This window comes from Wyeomyia smithii, chromosome 2 (genome assembly GCF_029784165.1).
Source record: "Wyeomyia smithii strain HCP4-BCI-WySm-NY-G18 chromosome 2, ASM2978416v1, whole genome shotgun sequence".
Taxonomy (NCBI): Eukaryota; Metazoa; Arthropoda; class Insecta; order Diptera; family Culicidae; genus Wyeomyia; species Wyeomyia smithii.
The window spans coordinates 250,367,456-250,387,337 of NC_073695.1; the positions used below are offsets into that span (position 1 = coordinate 250,367,456).

At 37.2% G+C, this 19,882-nt stretch overlaps 1 protein-coding gene across 2 annotated transcripts in view; it reads right to left on the reverse strand.

Moving 5' to 3' along the window:
* LOC129722175 (G protein-coupled receptor kinase 1) overlaps nt 1-19,882 on the reverse strand; it is a 240,987-nt gene that overhangs the window by 99,838 nt on the left and 121,267 nt on the right. For both annotated transcript variants that reach the window (XM_055675448.1, XM_055675447.1), the window contains exon 3: nt 19,455-19,528. In XM_055675448.1, coding sequence (XP_055531423.1) covers nt 19,455-19,528 — 74 coding nt within the window. The remainder of the gene's footprint in view (nt 1-19,454; nt 19,529-19,882) is intronic.

Here is a 19,882-nt window from a genome sequence, read left to right on the forward strand (position 1 = left end):
TTTCTTCAGGAATTTGAAAATAGCGTTGGACGCCCGTTGTCATTTTCTGAACATAGTTCTCTCTCCAGAAATACATTAAGGTCGCTTTTTACGCGGGTTTTTTTACGCGGCTTTTTACGCGGATTCCGAAATTTACGCGGTTTTTTACGCGGATTCCGGAATTTACGCGGTATTTTTTTTTGCGCGGATTTTGGTTTCCCTTCACTCGGAATGCAGAATTAACGCTGGTTTTTCTACGCGGATTCCGGAATTTACGCGGTTGTTTTTACACGGATTCCGGAATTTACGCGGTTTTTTTACGCGGCATGTATCCCCCGCGTAAAAAGCTACTTTAGTGTATTGACATTAGTTAACCATTTTACTTAGGTTAGCACAGCTTGACAGAAAGCAGAAATCGTGGAATTGCTTTCTAAACAACCTAGTAACCTAGTAACCTTTCCAGAAAATGTAATCCGCCATGCACGATTTAAAAATTTGCGCCGGAGATGAATATTTGGATTCTGGACGTCATCTTGATATCGAAAATATACATACTGCAGAGCATATATTCGTTTTTAATAAAATTCTGAAACCGGAAGTTGCCATATTGAATTTAAAAATGTCGTGGGACTTTCAGTTCTGCTTTCTAAAGGTCATCCTGGTTCCAGAAATACCATTGTTTGGAGGTTTGTAAACGTTTTCTACACTTGTATACAGCTTCCCAGCAACCAAAAGTCACCAAAAACATCGGAAATCATATTCCGGTCCCTAGACATCAACTTCTGGCCATGACCGACCGAGGCCCTGAAAGTTATCGTACCTTTTCAAAAAGTTCCCATATGGCACTAAAAGACCTGATTTTCTTATAAATAAGGACCCCCTCCCTCTTTGATAGCTGTCCCTTTCTCTTTTCGATATCATGTTGCGGTCTCTGGAAATCAATTTCCGGTCTCCAGATATGACCAAAGGCATAAAAACTATCGTATTCATTCAGAAAGTTCCCACAATGCATGAAAATTGATTTTTTGATCAATTAAGACCCTCTGCTCCTTTGGGGGTTGCACCTCCTTCTTAACAATATTGCTACGATCACTTTCCTTGTACAAAGAACACGTATGCCAAGTTTGGTTAAAATCGGTACAGTCATTCGAGAGTTATGCTGGAACATACATACATACATACAAAACTTGTTTTTAAATAAATAGCTGGATTGTAGGAGCTCTTATCTTATTTGATCGATGCTCTTAACTAAATTTTTTATTCGGTAATAGTTGAGCTTCAGAAACTTTTCCAAAAATATTTTTTATCCAAAACGCTAAATTGGACTCTCCGTTATCAAATTATGCAAGAAATATGTCAAGAAATCGTTCCAAAACGGATCAAAGCAGGTTGGATGTTTTAAAACACTTCTCTAGAAACATTTGCACGAAAGCCGATTTTCGGCTGCAAACAGATGTCACTACGTTTCAAAAAAGTCCAATATTTGGAAATATTTGATCGATTTTCGTATGACGACGTCATTACGATTCTGAAAATACCCATATTGCCAAGCATATTATTCAATTATTACTTTTCGCAGATTTCCAGAAACCGGAAGTCGGCAACCCAAGTTTCTAAGTATCGTCAAATACCGATAACTGGTTCTTAAGAATCATTCTTGCTCCAAAAATTCCAAATTTGGGGGGTTTGTGAGTGTTTTCCACAGTTTTAAATGGCTTCCCAGAAACCGGAAGTCGCCATCTTGGATTGAAAATGGCATCGAACATCATGCTTCGGTCTCTGGACATCAACTTCCGGCCTCCAAATATGACCAAGAACCCGAAAATCCTAAAATTTCAATGAAAGGTTTCCATTATGTATGAAAATTTATTACTTTTGACCCCCTCCTTCTTTAAGGGTGACCCCTCCCCCTATCCAATATTTCTGTGATCACTTCCTTTATACAAAGAACACGTATGCCAAGTTTGGTTTAAATCGGTTCAGGCCTTCGAGAGTTATACTGGAACATACATACATAAATACAAAACTTCTCTTTTATATAAATAGATAGATATAAGTTCTTCAAGAGAGGTCAACTGGAACCCTCTGAAATCTGGAGATCAAATCCAAGTACGGCTGTGCGCTTCATACGAAGTATAATACCGGACTGGACTAATAATATTGGCCAGATCGTTAGTTAGGTGTTTTGAAGATAGTCCGTTCATTTGATACCTATATTCTTCAAATCGGTTGCGTAGTTTCTGAGATAATAGAGTTTCATAATTGTTACATTTTGATACATAACAGACAAAGTTACAGTCCGATTATAATAAAATTCAATAGAGTCTTATCAGATAACTAGACCTTTCTACTGCTAACTATTCCGTGAGAATCGGTCCATCTATCTCTTAAAAAACTGGGTGAGTTCAAGTGGTCTTAGAAACATGATTCTTTTCATGACCTGATTTCACATTATTATGCATAACGGACAAATTTAAAGTCCTAAAGACCTTCTATATGACACTAATTTTGTTGAAATCGGTCCAGCCATCTCTGAGAAAAGTGAGGGAGTTTAAACAGTCTTCGAAACACGAATCGTTGCATAACTTTTGAACTACATGTCCTATCATTATAAAATTATTTTACAAATGGTTCAAGCAAGCCCGTTGTTTTGATACCAATTTTGTTCAAATCGGTTGTGAAGTTTCTGAGATAATGAAGTTTTGTGATTTTCACATTTTGATACATAACCTCGAAACCAAAAATTCGATTACAATAAAATTCAATAGGATCTTATGGAGCAACTAGACCTTTCATTTGCAACTAATTCCATGGAAATCGGTCCAGTCATCTCTGAGAAAATCGAGTAAAATTGGCAGACCGTTACATACACACACACACGTACGCACACACACACACACACACATACATAAAATGCTCAGCTCGTCGAACTAAGTCGATTGATATACGAGATTCGACCCTTTGGAGCACTTTTATACCTTTGGTTTTTTCATTGATTGCTATACCTTTCTAGGAGAAAGGGAAGTTCGTATACTGATCCTGCTCCAGGTATAGTGTTGAATAGTCTTTGAATCTTTTTTCTTTCCAAAACTTCTGAACAGCATATCAAATTGTTAAGAAGTTTGTTATTTGTAAGTTTGAGAGATGACTCGTTAGTATGACACTAGTTATGTTCAAATAATTCGTGTAATACTTGAGATAATAGACTTTCGTTGTTTTAACAATTTAATACATAACGGTTGCTTAAGTTTGATTACAATCCACTGAAAATGGAACGTATAGGGCAAACCACGTGTTCAATCAAAACTCATCAGTTAACCCTTAACTAGCCCGTTCATCTGATATCAACATTGTTCAAATCGGTTGGATAGTTTCTAAGATAATGAAGTTTCGTGATTTTCACATTTCGAAACATTACAGACGAAGTTACAGTCCGATTACAGCAAAATTCAATAGGGTGTTATGAGGCAGCTAGACCTTTCATTTGATACTAATTCTGTGGAAATCGGTTCAACGATCTCTGAGAAAAGTGAGTGAGTCCAAGTAGTCTTCGGAATATGGTTCTTTTCATAGCTGGATTTCACATTTTTAAACATAACAAGCAAAGTAATAATCCGTTTGCAAAAAAATCAATAGGGTCTTATGGGGCAACAAGACCTTCCATGTGACACTGATTTTATTAAAATCGGTTCAGCCATCTCTGAGAACCATGAGTGAGATTAAATAGTCTCCAGAACACGTTTCTTTCCCAAACTTCTGAACCGCATGTTCAATCTTCATAAAATTTAAAAGTTGAGGGTTTTTTAGGTAGCCCGTTCATTTGAAACCCATTTTGTTCAAATCGGTTGTGTAGTTTCTGAGATATTGATGTTTCGTGATTTTTACATTTTGATACATAACCTCTAAGCTAGAAATCAGATTACAATAAAATTCAATTGGGTCTTATGGGGCAACTAGACCTTTCATTTGCAATTAATTTCATTGAAATCAGTTCAGCCATCTCTGAGAAAATCGAGTGAGATTGGGAGAGCGTTACACACACACATACACACACACACATACAGAAAATTCTCAGCTCATCGAACTGAGTCAAGTGATATATGACATTCGGCCCTTTTGAGCACTAGATATAAGGTATAACCTTTAGTTTTTGCAGTAATTGCTATACTTTTCTAGGAGAAAGGCAAAAAGTGAAATGATAGTAATGACTTTTAATTTAAACTTCAATCCCGAGCAAAGCCGCAAACATTGAAATAGGTCAATATCAAATTCAAATGATGTTGAGGCCACATATTTTAATCGCTGTAGTTTTAAATAGTCTGCGGGTTACGTTTCTTTCTATAACATTCAAACCACATGTTTAAAAATTATGAAATTCATTGTTTGAGGGTTTAGAAGCCCATTAATTTGAATTCAACTATGTATGCTTCCGAGATATAAGAATGATTTTCACATTCCGACTCAGCGCCAAAACTTAAAGTTTGATTACAATGAAATTCAATAGCAACCTAAGCGGCAAATAGACCCTTCAGTTGGCAACAAGATAGAAAGAATCGGTCAGACCATCTCTGAGAAAAGTGAGTGCGAAAAAAAAGGTGCACATACACACGTACACACCCACACACGAGTCGAGTAGTATATGACATTCGGCCATATGGATCATTTTTCTACCTTTTAATTAGCCAGTGATCGTTAGGAGAAAGTCAATATGTATACTTTCATTATGTGATTTCACATTTTTATGAACAACGGACAAAGTTACAGACCGATTACAATGAAATTCAATAGCAACCTATGGGGCAACCAGACTTTTCATTTGACACTAATTTTGTGAAAATCGGTTCAGCCATCTCTGAGAAAAATGAGTGAGTTAAAACAACCTCAGGATAACTTTTTGCCTTTCTCCTAGAAAGGTATAGCAATCACTTGCAAAACCGAAAGCATAAAAGTGCTCCAAAGGGCCGAATGGCATATATCACTCGACTCAGCTCGACGAGCTGAGCATTTTCTGTATGTTTGTGTGTGTGTGTGTGTGTGTGTGTGTGTGTGTGTGTATGTGTGTGTGTGTGTGTGTGTGTGTGTGTGTGTGTGTGTGTGTGTGTATGTGCAGATTTTCATGCTCACTCACTTTTCTCAGAGATGGCTGGACCGATTTTCATGAAATTAATTGCAAATGAAAGGTCTTGTTGCCCCATAAAACCCTATTGAATTTTATTGTAATCTGATTTATAGCTTAGAGGTTATGTTTAAAAATGTGAAAATCATGAAACATCAATATCTCAGAAACTACACAACCGATTTGAACAAATTTGGTCTCAAAAGAACGGGCTACCAAGAAAACCCTTAAGTTTTGAATTTCATAAAGATTGAACTTGTGGTTCAAAGTTATGAAAAGAAACGTGTTCTGAAGACTGTTTAATCTCACTCATGTTTCTCAGAGATGGCTGTACCGATTTTCATAAAATCAGTGTCAAATGGAAGGTCTAGTTGCCTCATAAGACCCTATTGATTTGTTTTGCAATCGGACTATTACTTTGCTTGTTATGTTCAAAAATGTGAAATCCAGCTATGAAACGTAACATATTCCGAAGACTACTTGGACTCACTCACTTTTCTCAGAGATGGCCGACCCGATTTCCACAAAATCAGTGTCAAATGAATGGTCCAGCTGTCTCAGAGGACCCTATTGAATTTTACTGTAATCGAACTGTAACTTCATTTGTAATGTGCCGACTTGTGAAAATCACGAAACTTCATTATCTCGAAAACTACACAACCGATTTGATTATTATTATCAGATGAGCGGGCTAGTTAAGGGTTAACTGATGAATTATGATTTAACACGTGGTTTCAAAGTTTGGCTGCCCTACACGTTCCCATTTCATTTGATTATAATCGAACTTAAGCAACCGTTATGTATTAAATTGTTAATAAAACAACGAAAGTCTATTATCTCAAGTATTACACGGCTTTTTTGAACATAACTAGTCTCATACGAACGAGTCATCTCTCAAACTTGCAAATAACAAACTTCATAACAATTTGATATGTGGCTCAAAAGTTATGGAAAGAAGAGAAATTCAAAGACTGTTTAAAACTATACCTGCTTTGATTGATATATGTGGCCTCAACATAATTAAAATGTGGTATCGTACTATTTGAACGTTCCAAATTCATTGATTCCTTGCGATGTGTTTAAAGTCTGAAAATGCACGACGAATCGGCCATAGGATACGATCAAAGTCAAATAACAAATCGTTTGAAATGATTGGTTTTATCGAAATGACAACAACCTCGTCTTTTGGCTTCTGTACATCGCCTTAATTCTGAATATATTCATATTGGGTGGTATTCTGTCATTATCAGCAGTCTTTCTGGCATCAATCTGACACCGGAAATACCCATATTGGGAGGTATTTTTGGTTGTTTTCCAGAAACTAAAAGTGGTCGTCTTCAAATTCAAAATAGTGTCCAGGGTCAATATTTGGTTTCTATGCATCATCACGTTTACGGAAATATCCATATTGAGTATTATTCGGTCATTTCCGACTGTTGCCTATAAGTTGCCATTTAGCAATTCAAAATGGTGCCTGAGGTCAATTGTTAGCTCCTTGCATCATTCTGGTTCCAGACATACTCATACTGGATAGTATTTGTTTATTTTAGGCTGTTTTTAACAAACCGGTAGTCGCCATCTTGAATTTCAAAATGGTATTTAGGCTACTGGTTAAAGAAAAACTCATATTGGGTGGGTCACTTTGGACTGTTTTTCAGAAGCCGAAAGTCGTCATTTTGGACTTTAAAATTGCCTGTGAAATCAATTTCTGTCATCTGGGCGTAATTCTGGTTCCGAAAACATTCATATTGAATGGTATTTGGTCATTTCCGGCTGTTTGCCAGACACCGGAAGTCATCATCATAAAATTCAAGATTGTGTCTGTGATCAATTGTTTGCTTCTGTGCATCTTTCTGGTTCCAGAAATACTAATATTTAATGGGAATCGTCCATTTCAGGCTGTTTTCCAGAAACCGGAAGTTGCCATCTTACAATTCAAAATGTTGTCTGAAGTCGATTTGTGGCTCCAGTGCATAATTGCGGTTCCGGAAATACCCATATTGGGTGGTATTTGGTCATTTGCCGCTGTTTTTCCGACACCGGAAGTCGCCATTTTGAATTTCATAATGGCATTTGAAGACAATTTCTGGATTATGAACGGCATACTGGTTAAAGAAAAACTCATATTGGGTGGTATTTGGTCATTTTCTGCTGTTTTCAGAAACCGGAAGTCGCCATCTTAGAATTTAAATTGTGTATTATACTAGATCCGGATATAATTATATTGGGTGGAAGTCGGCCATTTTCGGCTGTTTTCCAGAAACCGGAATGCCATCTTACAATCCAAAATGTTGCCTGAGGTCGATTATGGAACATATTTGTTACCACTAGAAACATTCACCTGCCAACATGGTTCCCTACAGTTGATTAGTTCGCGAGATGTGCAGAAATTTGTGAAGAAACATGTACTTCCAGAAAAGGGAGGGGCGTCAAACCATAATGGACATTAGGGTGGGACAAAAAATAAATGTTAGCTCCCATGAACTTTTCGTGTTCCTTATGGGTCCCATAACAACTGTGTAAATTTTCAGATCGATTGGTGAAACGCCCGATTTGCGCCCGATTTTTAAAGTTTCCATACGATTTTATATGGGAAAATTCACTTTTTCAAAACTTATTCTCTAGAAACTCCCAGTTGGGTCCTAAAAATATATCGATACATGATATTTGTAGGAAATTTTCCTGGGAAAAACTCTTCTGAAGACCGTAAGGCGCTACGATGCTTGTAGAAACAGCTATTCACCCCAAACTGATTGAATGTCTGACGGACGCCTCACCATTGAATTTTACTAGCAATACTGTTGCAGCATGCTGCTGTTGCAAATTCAACCATGTGATGCGAAATGATATCGCAATGTGTGCAATTTTTCTAATATCCATACGATGTGAATTATATCGTACCCGTTGGTGATGAAAATAGTTTTAAATTTAATAAAACAACACGGAAGCACAAGTTAGGATGAAAAGGACGACGAGACAATTGTTACGTGCAGCAATATAATAATATTACGAAAATATTATTATTCATGGTAATCTCACAATCCACTTTCCTATTTTTTCTCATCAAATCCAAAACGAACTCTGAATCTTCTCTTTATTAATATTACTCCTAATCAAAAAGCTGAATGTCATTTTTTTAAATGTAAAGATTTATGACAGAAGGAAACAGTCACACGTTTTGATCATTGGGTTTCGCAGCACAACAAATAAATTTTTGTAGCATCAAATATTTTTCGTGAAAAAGTCAAATTTGATGCGAGGGCCTTATAATCGCTCACCTGTCGCCAGTAACCACCAAGCTACAACACACTTGCGAAAGTTAGAAGAAACACAGTACAGTAAGAATACACTGGTTCGTGAACCTGCCACAGGTTCATGTTGGATATTGGATATTAGCCAACTTCTCAATTATTTTGGATATTAGCCAAAATTGTTTCACGTTTGCTGCCTTCCCAAATGCATTTTTTGACAATCGGCTTCCGTAGGGACCTTGTTTAGGGTGTGTACCATCACGAGAAACTGTTTTCTCGATTTTGGTAAAAATGGCATATTAGCCAATTTTTGAATTATGGGCAGTTATACTAAACCTATTTAATACCGCGTAAAAATAATCTTTCAAATCGCGTAAAAATAATCCGCGTTATTTAAAAAAAAACGCGTAAAAATAATCCGCGTTATTGTAAAAAATCGCGTAAAAAAGACGCGTATAAAAAAACCGCATAAAAATAACCCGCGTAAAAAAAGACCCCAGTGTATTATACTGTACGGTATTGTCGCTTTTACCAGCATGTTTTCTTTCAAGACATCAGTTTTTATTATGCTCTGACAGCAGGTTTAGAAATTCAAGTTCAAGTAAAAGGCTTGTTTCAAAACTTTTTAAAAGATCTTTACCTTCGAGACTTCAAATTAGTCTAAGTTCATGGAAACAAATTTAAATTGACCTGTTGGGACGGGGAAACTCTGTCCATTTTTTTATATTGAAACTGAAAATATCACGGAATGGTTGGTGTCCATTCACATCACCTGTGCTAGGAGTGCTCTATATTGGTTATTATTATCCATCATGTGGTTATGCTGTTATTATCGCTTGAAATCTGACGTAACATTTGCCAGTTTCGTTTCCTATTTTACAGAATGCATCCCAGTATAGAAAACAAAGACGTAGTCCCACGTCAAAATCCACCCGTCACATCACGTGAAAAATCGTGTAAAAATGTAATTGTCTAAAAATTACCAGCAGGCGGAAAATGATACAACACGGCATTGCCAGCGCCTTCGCCAAAAGAAGGCGACACAAGACCGTGCGGAAGAGTCTACACGGAAGGCAGTCAAGTACGCAGCCGAAGGCACTAGAAGACACAACTAGAAGGTTCTGGTAAAAAGGCGTCCCAATGGAAGGCGCAATCACGCTTTCTAGTCTGTATGGAGAAGGCGTCATTACGCCGTGTGTGTATTCGGGCCTTTACTGTATTCTCTCTAAAGTAATTCACCACTCATCTTTCGCTTAGCTGTGGTGTAAGCAGTAAATGTGTTAGTTTCTCTGTAAGCAACAGAGACACAGCACAAAACTGAAAGTAAAGTGTGGAGCAAAGACTCGCCACACGCAGCTCTAATACTAGACAAGAAGTAAACAGTGAATATTCGCTCTGCTCCTGTCACAAATTGAGAAGAATACCAAGCATGCCTGAACATTGATGTTACTGCTGCCCCAAACAGTGTGGTGGGCATTTGCATCACACCCTATGATGAGCTGTTTGTTTTTTAGTTTACAGTGTTGAACAAAGAGTTGAAAAATATTTGATGTTAAAAAAGAAATAATATTTCAAATTGACCAACAAAAACTTTCATTCTGTTTTTCAATATTATATACAATCTATCAGTAAAGAAAACGGGAGAATTCATTTTCAAAACATTCAGATAATGGAAATACAATAATTGCCCAGGAATGGGGTGAAATTGATCAGTAGGGTGAAATTGATCACCTGAAAATTCGTGATAAAAAATACTAATCAAAAGATACTGATCTTACAACACTATGCAATGTTTACGTGTCCTAAAAAGCAACTTTTGAAAGATTCACATACCTGTCAAAGTTAACCCTTGCATGCCCGGTGCAATTTAACTCTTTATAAGGCAGTGGCAACTATATTGCCACCAACGTAATTTTTTTTTCGCTGCACCAAGAGTATTGTTTATATATTTTGCTTCTTATATATTGACTTCTAAGGGTATCTTACAACACTCCAAGTTTTCTAAAACTGCTAGAAATGTGCAATGTCTATTTGGAGATGATTCTCACATTTTATTTACGTTTTACTGAACTTGTGTCAGTTCCTAGCGCAGTTTCGACGGCCTTTTAAAGGGTTAACATATTTTCGAAAAATTCTTTTAACTCAGGCAATCAAATTTGATTAAACAAGTTTCTAAATAACAAAAACAGTATTGAATTTACTTAAAGTAATCTTAATTGGGGAATAATTACGTTAAATTTGGAGAAGTGAGTGAAGTTTGATAAAAGTTCAAAAAAGATAATTTTCAACAATGATTATTCTATAAAAAAAAAAGCAAAGCCTTGGTGCTACATTCCGTATCGGAATTCGACCTTCTATTTAACTATACACAGACTTCGCAGCTGGCTGTTAAGTGTACAGGACAATTGCGGGGCTAGCGCTACGATCCTACTGACACTAACAGTCTCTCCCAAGCCGGGACTCGAACATACGACGACTGGCTTGTTAGGCCAGCATCGTACCTCGAGACCAGTTGGGAGATTCTATACCATCAAAGTAATATTGATGAATTCACAGGACAAAGATTTTAATTTCAGAGCTAGTTTTTAAGCTTTTTCAATAAACCGAATTGGAATCGATCTAACGATGATCAAATGAAAGAAAATTTAGCAAACTGCAGCTCATGAACCAGAATGAATAAATTTCAACCTGAAATATCGTTATTTTCGTTTCCAAACTAGTTGTGATTGATATTTCCATAAAACATCATAAACAATAGACATTTTACCAATAGTCATAAAGTTTTATAGAGCGCATACCAGTACTTGTTTTAAATATATACTATTTCGGAAAAAATGCACATGAAGCTAGTTAATTGGAAAATACTATAAAAATTGATCAATTTCACCCCGTTTCATGGTACTGGAGATTTTACAAATAAATCAAATAAATAAAATTCAAAATTAGGTTATAAGCAAAGCAAAGTTAAAAAAATTGAACAACGAAAAAAGAAGCATATAAGGGCACATACGTACGAAATTGAAATCAGACGATCGTATCGAGAAGTCATATCGACGTGGATGAAACAAACCACAGAGAAGCAATTATTATTATTGAAATAATGTATGTAAATTAAACATCAAAAGATGAAGCCATACACAGAATAATAAAAAAAAATTGAGAACTCGGAGTGGAAAGACAGTCAGAATAGTGAATAAAATAAATAAGATTATACAAAAATGTGGAACAAGACAAGAGAAATAAAACCAGGACAATCTTTATGTGTAAATGCGAAGGTCTGTCTGTCTGCTACCTAAAAACTCAAAAATTAATGAGCCGCTTACCATGAAAATTTGTGTCACAAATATATTGTTTAGTTTTACTCTGACTCCAGAGCACCTTGATAGAAAATAGTTTGTTTCAAATTTTTTTCTACAAAATTTCAAAACAAATTTGCAAATTTATGATATTTACAAATTTAAAATACACTTTCAACTTGACAAATCAAATGGCAGAGTGATTCAATGTTTGAAATGTTATCAACAAATTTGTGAAAGAAACTATGGATTTATTATTTTTCACTTGTTCCCCAGGTTTTGTTTTATGGTTTTTCAGATCACCACTGGGCACACAGGAGACAAAAAATTACAACGTGTACTTGATAGTTAAATACATCAATTTCGATGAAATATCATATTGGCCTGCATACTGTAAGAAAGATTGTAAGAATTGTTTTTTTTTTCATATATTCCATCATAAATAATGAAGGAAATGAAGGATGTTTGAGTAAATACTTCAAATAATTATATAGTGCAAATAAATAATTGTTTTTTTTATTTCTTAGAAAAATGGTGCTACGGTGCTCAGAGGTTCTCTGGAGCAATACTTCGAATTTCACTTTTTTCTTCAAAAAACGATTATTTTACAGTAATTTCAATCTACAAAGTGTATTGCCTAAATTAACCCGTTAGGTATTTTTCAATAATGACAAATCTCATGAGCGAGAAATCTTACTTCCCGACAACCGTGCAAATTTATATTGTTACTATGTCGTTTTACTCTCGAATGTATCTTAATGGGTTTCCATGACATGACATTTATCTCAGTGGCGTAGCAAGGAGAAGGTGTATTAAATTTCATTATTTGTAAATTATTGAAAAGCTTATCATATTAATTTTTATACAGTTGTTTTTTCGAGTAAGAGACGTGGTTTTGCGACATTACTCGGTCATTTGAGACTTTGCCATATCTCAGAGTAGTAAGGGAAGGGGACGGGTGGATGAATGTTGTCAACCTTTACCACAAACCGCTTTACTAATTATCATTTATATTGGTAAAAAAGGTCTTATATTAACGTGTGTGTTTCGGAACCTACTCAGTATAAATAAAGCTGATCTGAGTACGTTAACTGGCCTACTTACTGGGCACTGTCCGAGTAAGTATCACCTTAAAAAATTAGGTGAACTGACAGATGACTTATGTCGTTTCTGTAATTCTAAGTAGAAACCTCGGAACACTTACTGTGCCAATGCAGCGCATTAATTCAGCAAAGACTGTGTATTCTTGGAAAAGGTATCCTCACGCCTAACGAGATATGGTCTGCTGAACTAATGAAGGTAAGGAACTTCATCAAAGAAGTCATACCTTCTTGGGGTGAAATGCAAAGTCTGGGTGCGACTATCACTGATACCCATAGTGATGGAACGAACTGACAGTGCATAAAAATTAACGCGGAGTATACCACAATATATCTAACTAATGGTAGCAGTGGTCGTAGGCTCCTACAGGGAAAAAAAACGTGTGTGTTTCAATAACTTAAAATTATATTTACCTTACAAGTATGAGAAGGGGGATGGAAAGGGGGATAACGACAGCGAATTTGTTGTAAATTGTAATGTGAATTTGTTAACTCTTAAACACTAAACATGATCACCGTGTTCATCTGTATACGTGGGTTTTCAAATACGAGGCATATTCCTGTGATTTTTCTATATCTCAGAGGCGTAGGCGAAGGAAGAGGGGAATTACAACAACCTTCTTTTTTCCACAGTTGAATAGTTCATCTTGGAAATTTGTGTCTAGAATTTTTCGCGTATCGGATATGTTTCTAAGATACTAGTATCGTTTTACTCCATCAGCGTGGGCAAGGGGAGGGGAGTGAACTCTTCGTATTGCAGAATAGAAATCTTTAATTCTGATGCGACATGAATGTTTGTCTTTTGTGGCTCGTGACGATTACTTTACACAAATTACAGGAAACTTGAGCTCATTGAAGGAGTTGATCTAGTTGGTTGTATACATGTGCTTCAATTCGGAACTACATGGTTGATTTGACTGTTTTCCATACCTGGTATGAAGTTGAAAAGTAACTTCCGAAGAAGTTGAACCTCGATGGATAAAGAGCCCCGCAAAAGCAAAGCAAGTGCACTAAGCGTTACAAAAGCAGCAATTGTCGGTTGGGCCGATTTTCTTGAAATTATACGAGTCAAACTAAATAGCCCTTTGGTAACGGCAAGGTTGGGGTAAATAAACTGTTTAGCCTGTCTGCAACTCTGCAAATGCTGCCAATTAGATATTATTTCCAGATGGTCCATACTGCCGTGAGATGACAAAGTGACGTAAGTGCCACTTTCTCGAATTAAAGTTTTTCATGCCAATTTGTTCATTATTCGAAGACCTATCTTTTGGTATCTTCCTTTTCGTTGTTACTTATCCATACGTTGTATAGAATCAAAAAAACAAAGTGACGTTGGCATACATTTCCATACAAAAGTGACGAAGAACTCTATCGTTTTTGGGCCGTACTGAAAAACTGATCACTTGGATCTACGTCACAATGTCATCTCACGGCAGCATAGAACCCTAATCCAATCCGGGGTCCGATTTTTGAGCCATCCATGTAGAAACGAATAGTGCCCTATGGAAGACTCGGCCCTCCATTGCTCCACATTGATCTGTGTCAATCACCCTATATGGAACATCCATGTTTGGCTTCGCTTTTATCCAGCCCGAGACTGTTGTTACGGAAGGAGTTAGCTTGAACTCCTTCAGGATACTTAGCTGACCCGTTAGGTCACCTTAGAGCATCGTTGTATTTCTTCGCAGCCTTAGTGCGCCAAGCTCAGTCTCCGTCTTCGCATGAAGATGTAGAGGGCAGTAAGCAGAGCATGACTTCCATGGCTGCAGTCGGCGTTCCGCACAGGGCACTGGTGACTGAAAGACAGGCCAATCGTTGAACTTTGGTTAGTTTCGCCTGAGCTGTCGTTTCATTTACCTTAGGCCAGCTGTTCTTAATCTGGGGTGCACGAAAAATCGGTAAGGGCGGAAAAAGCAATTTTTTCATTATACTTCATTAGTTTTTCAAACTTGTTCTTAAACATGACAATAGCAATTGAACAAACCATAGTTTAATTTAACACCTGAACTAGACTTCCACAACACTATCTACTACTTTTGCTCCCTCAATGTCAAGAAAAGCGCAGACCGCTGTCTCTTTATATTTAAGTTACTGCTCATCACTAGGCAATGCAAAGCGATATCAGTAAATTTACCTTGTTGATGAGCATATTGATGCTTATGCCAGGTTAAAGCAGGTAAGTCTTTCTGAAACTCGCTGCGAATCTAGTTATCCGTAATTTTCTCCAAGTTGAGAAGAGTTAACGTCAGGCTTAAAGGTCTGAAAGCTTCGGGCAGTGTTTTGTCTTTTTGCCGGGTTTTGGTATAAACACAATCGTAACATTCCGCTAGCTGACCGGGATATGCCCCCGAGTTGTAGATAGCAATTTTGTCTTTCCAAAAAAAAAAAAAAAATATGCTCCCGAAAAAAAATTTAAAAAAAAAATCATAAGATTTGATTTCCTGGTTTTCAAAGAATGAGCTTTTTTCGATAATAAATTTTCAATTTTTCTATTATTTTTTTTTTTCAAAATAAAATTACTTCTTCAAGAGTGTATATTTTTTCGGAAAGACCAAATTACTATCTACAACTTTGTCGAAGACCTCACACAAACAAACCGTTTTGGCCCTTAACATATTTGTAATCATCAATACCTTCCCAAAATAACTTTTTTCAATAGCTTCTCAAAAAAAGTCGTATTCCGAAAAATTGAACCAGTAGCACAAAATGGCATCTTTTGCCTATAGAAACGTCTATGCAAAGTTTCAGCCAAATCAAAAATTACAATTAAAAATAAATACTACAACTGAGACATTTTTTTGTGGAACTGCTCTGAAGTAAGAAAAATAACACGAAAACTATCAAACCATGATCACGTTTGTTTCTTAAATATCTTCATATTAGCCACCAATAACCAAGCTTATCGATTTCCATTCAACGCAGGATACATTTTTGATTTCGTCTATTGTATTTTTCCCACAGGAATTTGAGTTCGCTTTGTTCGTTCGGAGAAAGCCGCTTTCCGTCGAATCGTGGCACCCTTTTTCCCTGCGTCGAAAACGGACCGAAAAGTTTTCCATCTCTCATTTACTTGCCAATTTCGGTTCTCTCATTGTTTACTTTATTTTGGTACGGATCGATGCGACCGGTCCCTAGTGAAGCTTTATCACCAGCTACCGAGCGCCTCCGGTGGTGGTGGTGGTGGTAAAAAAGGGTTCAGGCTTCTTGTGAAAACAGTTTAATAATCATTATTTTTATTGAAATTGCCTAGCGGCCGGCCGGCCGCTCAGCAGCGGCAGGGGGCGTAAAGTTTTGCGATGTGGCTAACCCCGATTTCTGGTGTCTATCTTTGTTCGTCCGGGGGAGGGAGTTAAATCTTCATCGAATCAACATAACGGGGTACGGGCCCGGTAAAAGGGGACAACCGATTTCAGACTTCACACTGATGGTAATGACGGAAAGGTAGAATTTCGGTTGAGGCGAAAGATTTCAAAAATCACTGCGAGGGTAAATTTGTGTGATAATGAAAGAGTTGAAATGAGTATATTTTGGTATTCCGGGTTCAGGGACGTTCCATTATTACTAATAATTGCAATTCGATTTTCATCAGCAAAATGGTTTGGGTTGTTGGCGAAGATTGGGAATATAGACACGTAGCGGTGTGATCATTATAGTTCTACGCAATGCAAATTCAACATACTTTACAACTTTTGGTTAACAACAACACTCTCAATAAAATTTTAGTATTTTTTCAATTTTACATTGTGTTACCATCGCCTGCAAAAAATCAAATGACTTGCCTTAACTAATTCTAGGCAAAACAGGCAAACGGAATACATGTAATGGATTCAATTTTGAGAGAAAATTACCCGCTCCTGGCTTTTTGCTAATGCAAACAAGTTACACTTGTCTCAAGTTGCAACTCCTTCCTTGCCATGTCAGACGATTTGAAAATATTCACTCTCCCCGATGCGAAAGCGGACTGCTCCAGCTGCTGGTAAGAATCTGCATGCTTTCCCAGTATCACTCGGTTGCCGTTAATGCTAATAGATATCCACACAAGGACGGCAGCTGTACAGAGAATTATCCTCTACCTGGGAACTATTGGGAAGAATCGCAAGTGGTGGGTGCTGTTGGGGTCACATACTATGTACGCTGCCTAGAACATATTATCGCGGACTTAAAATGAGATTCTTAATATGATAAAGATTAAGAAAAGCTCGTGTTAGTTTACTTGATTCCGTAAATATGCTTGAAAACTCGCAAAGTATAACATCTAGCAGATTCAATGCCGTAACTGTTGTATGCATATTAAGGTTGAAATATTTATTATTTTTAGTAGACTACCCTGATATGACAAAAAACCGGTTAGAGTAATCTTATCATCATATGATCACAAACATAATAGTTGACTATCTAAATCTCCTAGATCTGTAGCTTGTAACGAAAATCCAGTGGCTTACAAGCGACACACAGCCTGGTGCACAACATAATCGCCCAAAATTACTATCGAATATGAATATGCAGATTAAATCCTTGCCTGTTGTCTTCATCCCGGGCATCTTTATGGCAAGTCTCTAGCAAACTACGCGCCACTTCTGCTAACAAACAGTGGGCGGGCATTGTCCCCCGAAGTTGCTGCCCCAGCCAAGCTATGTGCCAAGTTGGGAAAAACTACTTCTTACCTAGCTAGCAGATGTCGCCGCTCTCTCTGGAGGCCACCCGAAAGAACCGCATTTATGAGACGAGAAATTCCCAATTTAAATGTAAATTAGATTGACGACACACGAGACAGCCCAGCCCACCCCTGGCGGGAAGCTTTCCGGCTTTCCGGTCGGTGGGAAGTGTCTGTACACGGCTCAGACTAAATCACTATTACAAATTGTCCGGCAAAGATGTTTTGTTTGTTTGGCCTATGGCTTTCCATGCACTAAAAACTAGAAAGTACTGGGAGCTTCCTCCCGGGATAGACAGGATTCAATCTCATCGTAAGTTTTTTTTTTTTGGCTTTGGTCGAAGGTCGAGCGCATGATGGCTTTGTTTAGATCTTAATTGAATTATCTAGTTTAATCAAACGATGTTCGAGGAACTTAATTTGCATAAAAATTGTACGCTGGTTTACATAAATTTGTTAAACCCGAATGGATTGGTTGAGTTTATTGTTATTCTTATCAAATAAGATTGAATATTCATGTAAAGCACGAGTTGTACTCTATCCATTTGATTAAATAAGTCTTAACTATATTCGAATTCTGAAAAACTGTTTAGATTAATGCTGATGCTGATGCTAAAAATCACTTTTCTTTTTTTCTATTTCTTTATTTCTGAGTTTTCCAGATTTATATGTTTAAATCTTCATGTTTGTAGTTAGTGCCGTTGTAACAATCTATCGCGATCTTTTTCCACTTCTTTCAATTTTGAATTTTGTATTCATTCTGTTATTCTTTATTCATTCTAACCGTATTCGTTTTCTATTTTGATGGTCAATTTTCTATGGCCATGTTCTAGTTTTATGCTTTTTGTGTTGTTTTTCTTATATCATATCTCTTGATTATATTGATTTTATATCTTTTAAATATATTCATCTTTTAAACCGTAAATATAATCTACTATATGTTGAGACATAAAACCAACGATAATACCATTTACAAGCACAAAGATCTTTAAACAAACTGAAATGAATTCCCACACGCTATACTGTAAATCAAAGACGTCATTTATTTCCGTTGAAAAATCATTTGTCAGTCCCTTTCTTGGTAAACACTATTGAGCACCCCTTTCAACATGGAACTCCGTTAGATCCATTCAATACACTAAACTATAGTCTCCGGTTTCGGTTCATTGGTCTTCATCCACCCACACCAACCGGCAAAACTGGCAGGAGGCACCATTGCCGGAACAAATCGTTCCAAATTTGATTCCGTTAGCGAGTCATTGTCTAGCCACTACTCGCGAATCACACGGAACCGTTATGGAACCGCAAAGTAGCTTCCTTCGCCAGAATCGAATTTACCGATGCGTACGTGTACGTGCGGCAAGAAAGTGTACCACTTCACTAGTCCGTGCTGTCAGCGATTGCCGTTCGGTTGTCGATTTCAATCAGCACAGCAAGAAATTGCAAATCGACGCCAATTCGAAAGGTGTTTCCCGTTTAGTAGCGTACAGCCGCGAGGCAGACAAAACACACACGCTTAGTTGAGGATGTGATAGGAAGTTTAAATTTGCATGATAACATCAAGACACGGTGCAGAGTAAAACAGTTTCTTGAAACGTAGTTTCTTCAGATGTCACCTAAAGTATGGAAAAAGATAGAACTTTAAGTAGATTGAATTAGCAAGTAGCTGAAGGATTTACTCGCAGAAAAGTTCATCTCACGTTAAGACTCTTTTTTTATCTGCTACACTTTGCTCATCGAGTACAGAAAAAGTTCGCCTGGGGTGTCTTCATCAATACCGGTAGCGATTTCCACAGAGAGGTGGCGAATCGACGTGTTTATTTGTCACTAACGTAGTTTCCATGATAATGTTTCAGCTGTTTTTTTGTCTTGCTTCTGCAATGCATTAAAGCAGGATGAGCAGGCGAATCGTGACTCCGTTGCTCATATTATTATCCCAAGCACGTACTGGTCTTATCGTTTATCCTATGGGGTAGGGTTTCAAGAAAAAGCAGAAAAAAAACATTTTCACCCTTCTACCCCGGGAGACAATTTTCCGCAGCAGCATTAGTTACTTACCTCTTCATAGAATTTTAGATGTGGCACCGGTTCGTCTGAAAAGTTGTCGCAGAAATCTCTGAACAGAAGGTATCCTGTAGTGAGCGGTGAGAAAGAAAACGGAAAGTGGTGTGAATGATGAGCAAAATACATCCAGGGATGGATGCGAGGTAAATGATTAAATGTTTACATTTTGTTGGGTATGGATCTAAGATAGGCTGAAAAAATCAATGAAATATACATAATTCACGCTTTTTCTTTGTTGTTGTTGCTCGGCATAGAAACCTAGCATCGAAAAGAGAATCCTCTTGATTACATCCCCGCGTTGAAATTGTGTGACGGGGATTGAGTGTTATGAAGGGTTGCTTTCAGATAACATCACCCACAGGAAATAAACCCGGTGATTGGCACTGATTTGGATTCACTTCGTCAACTTATTTTAGTACGCT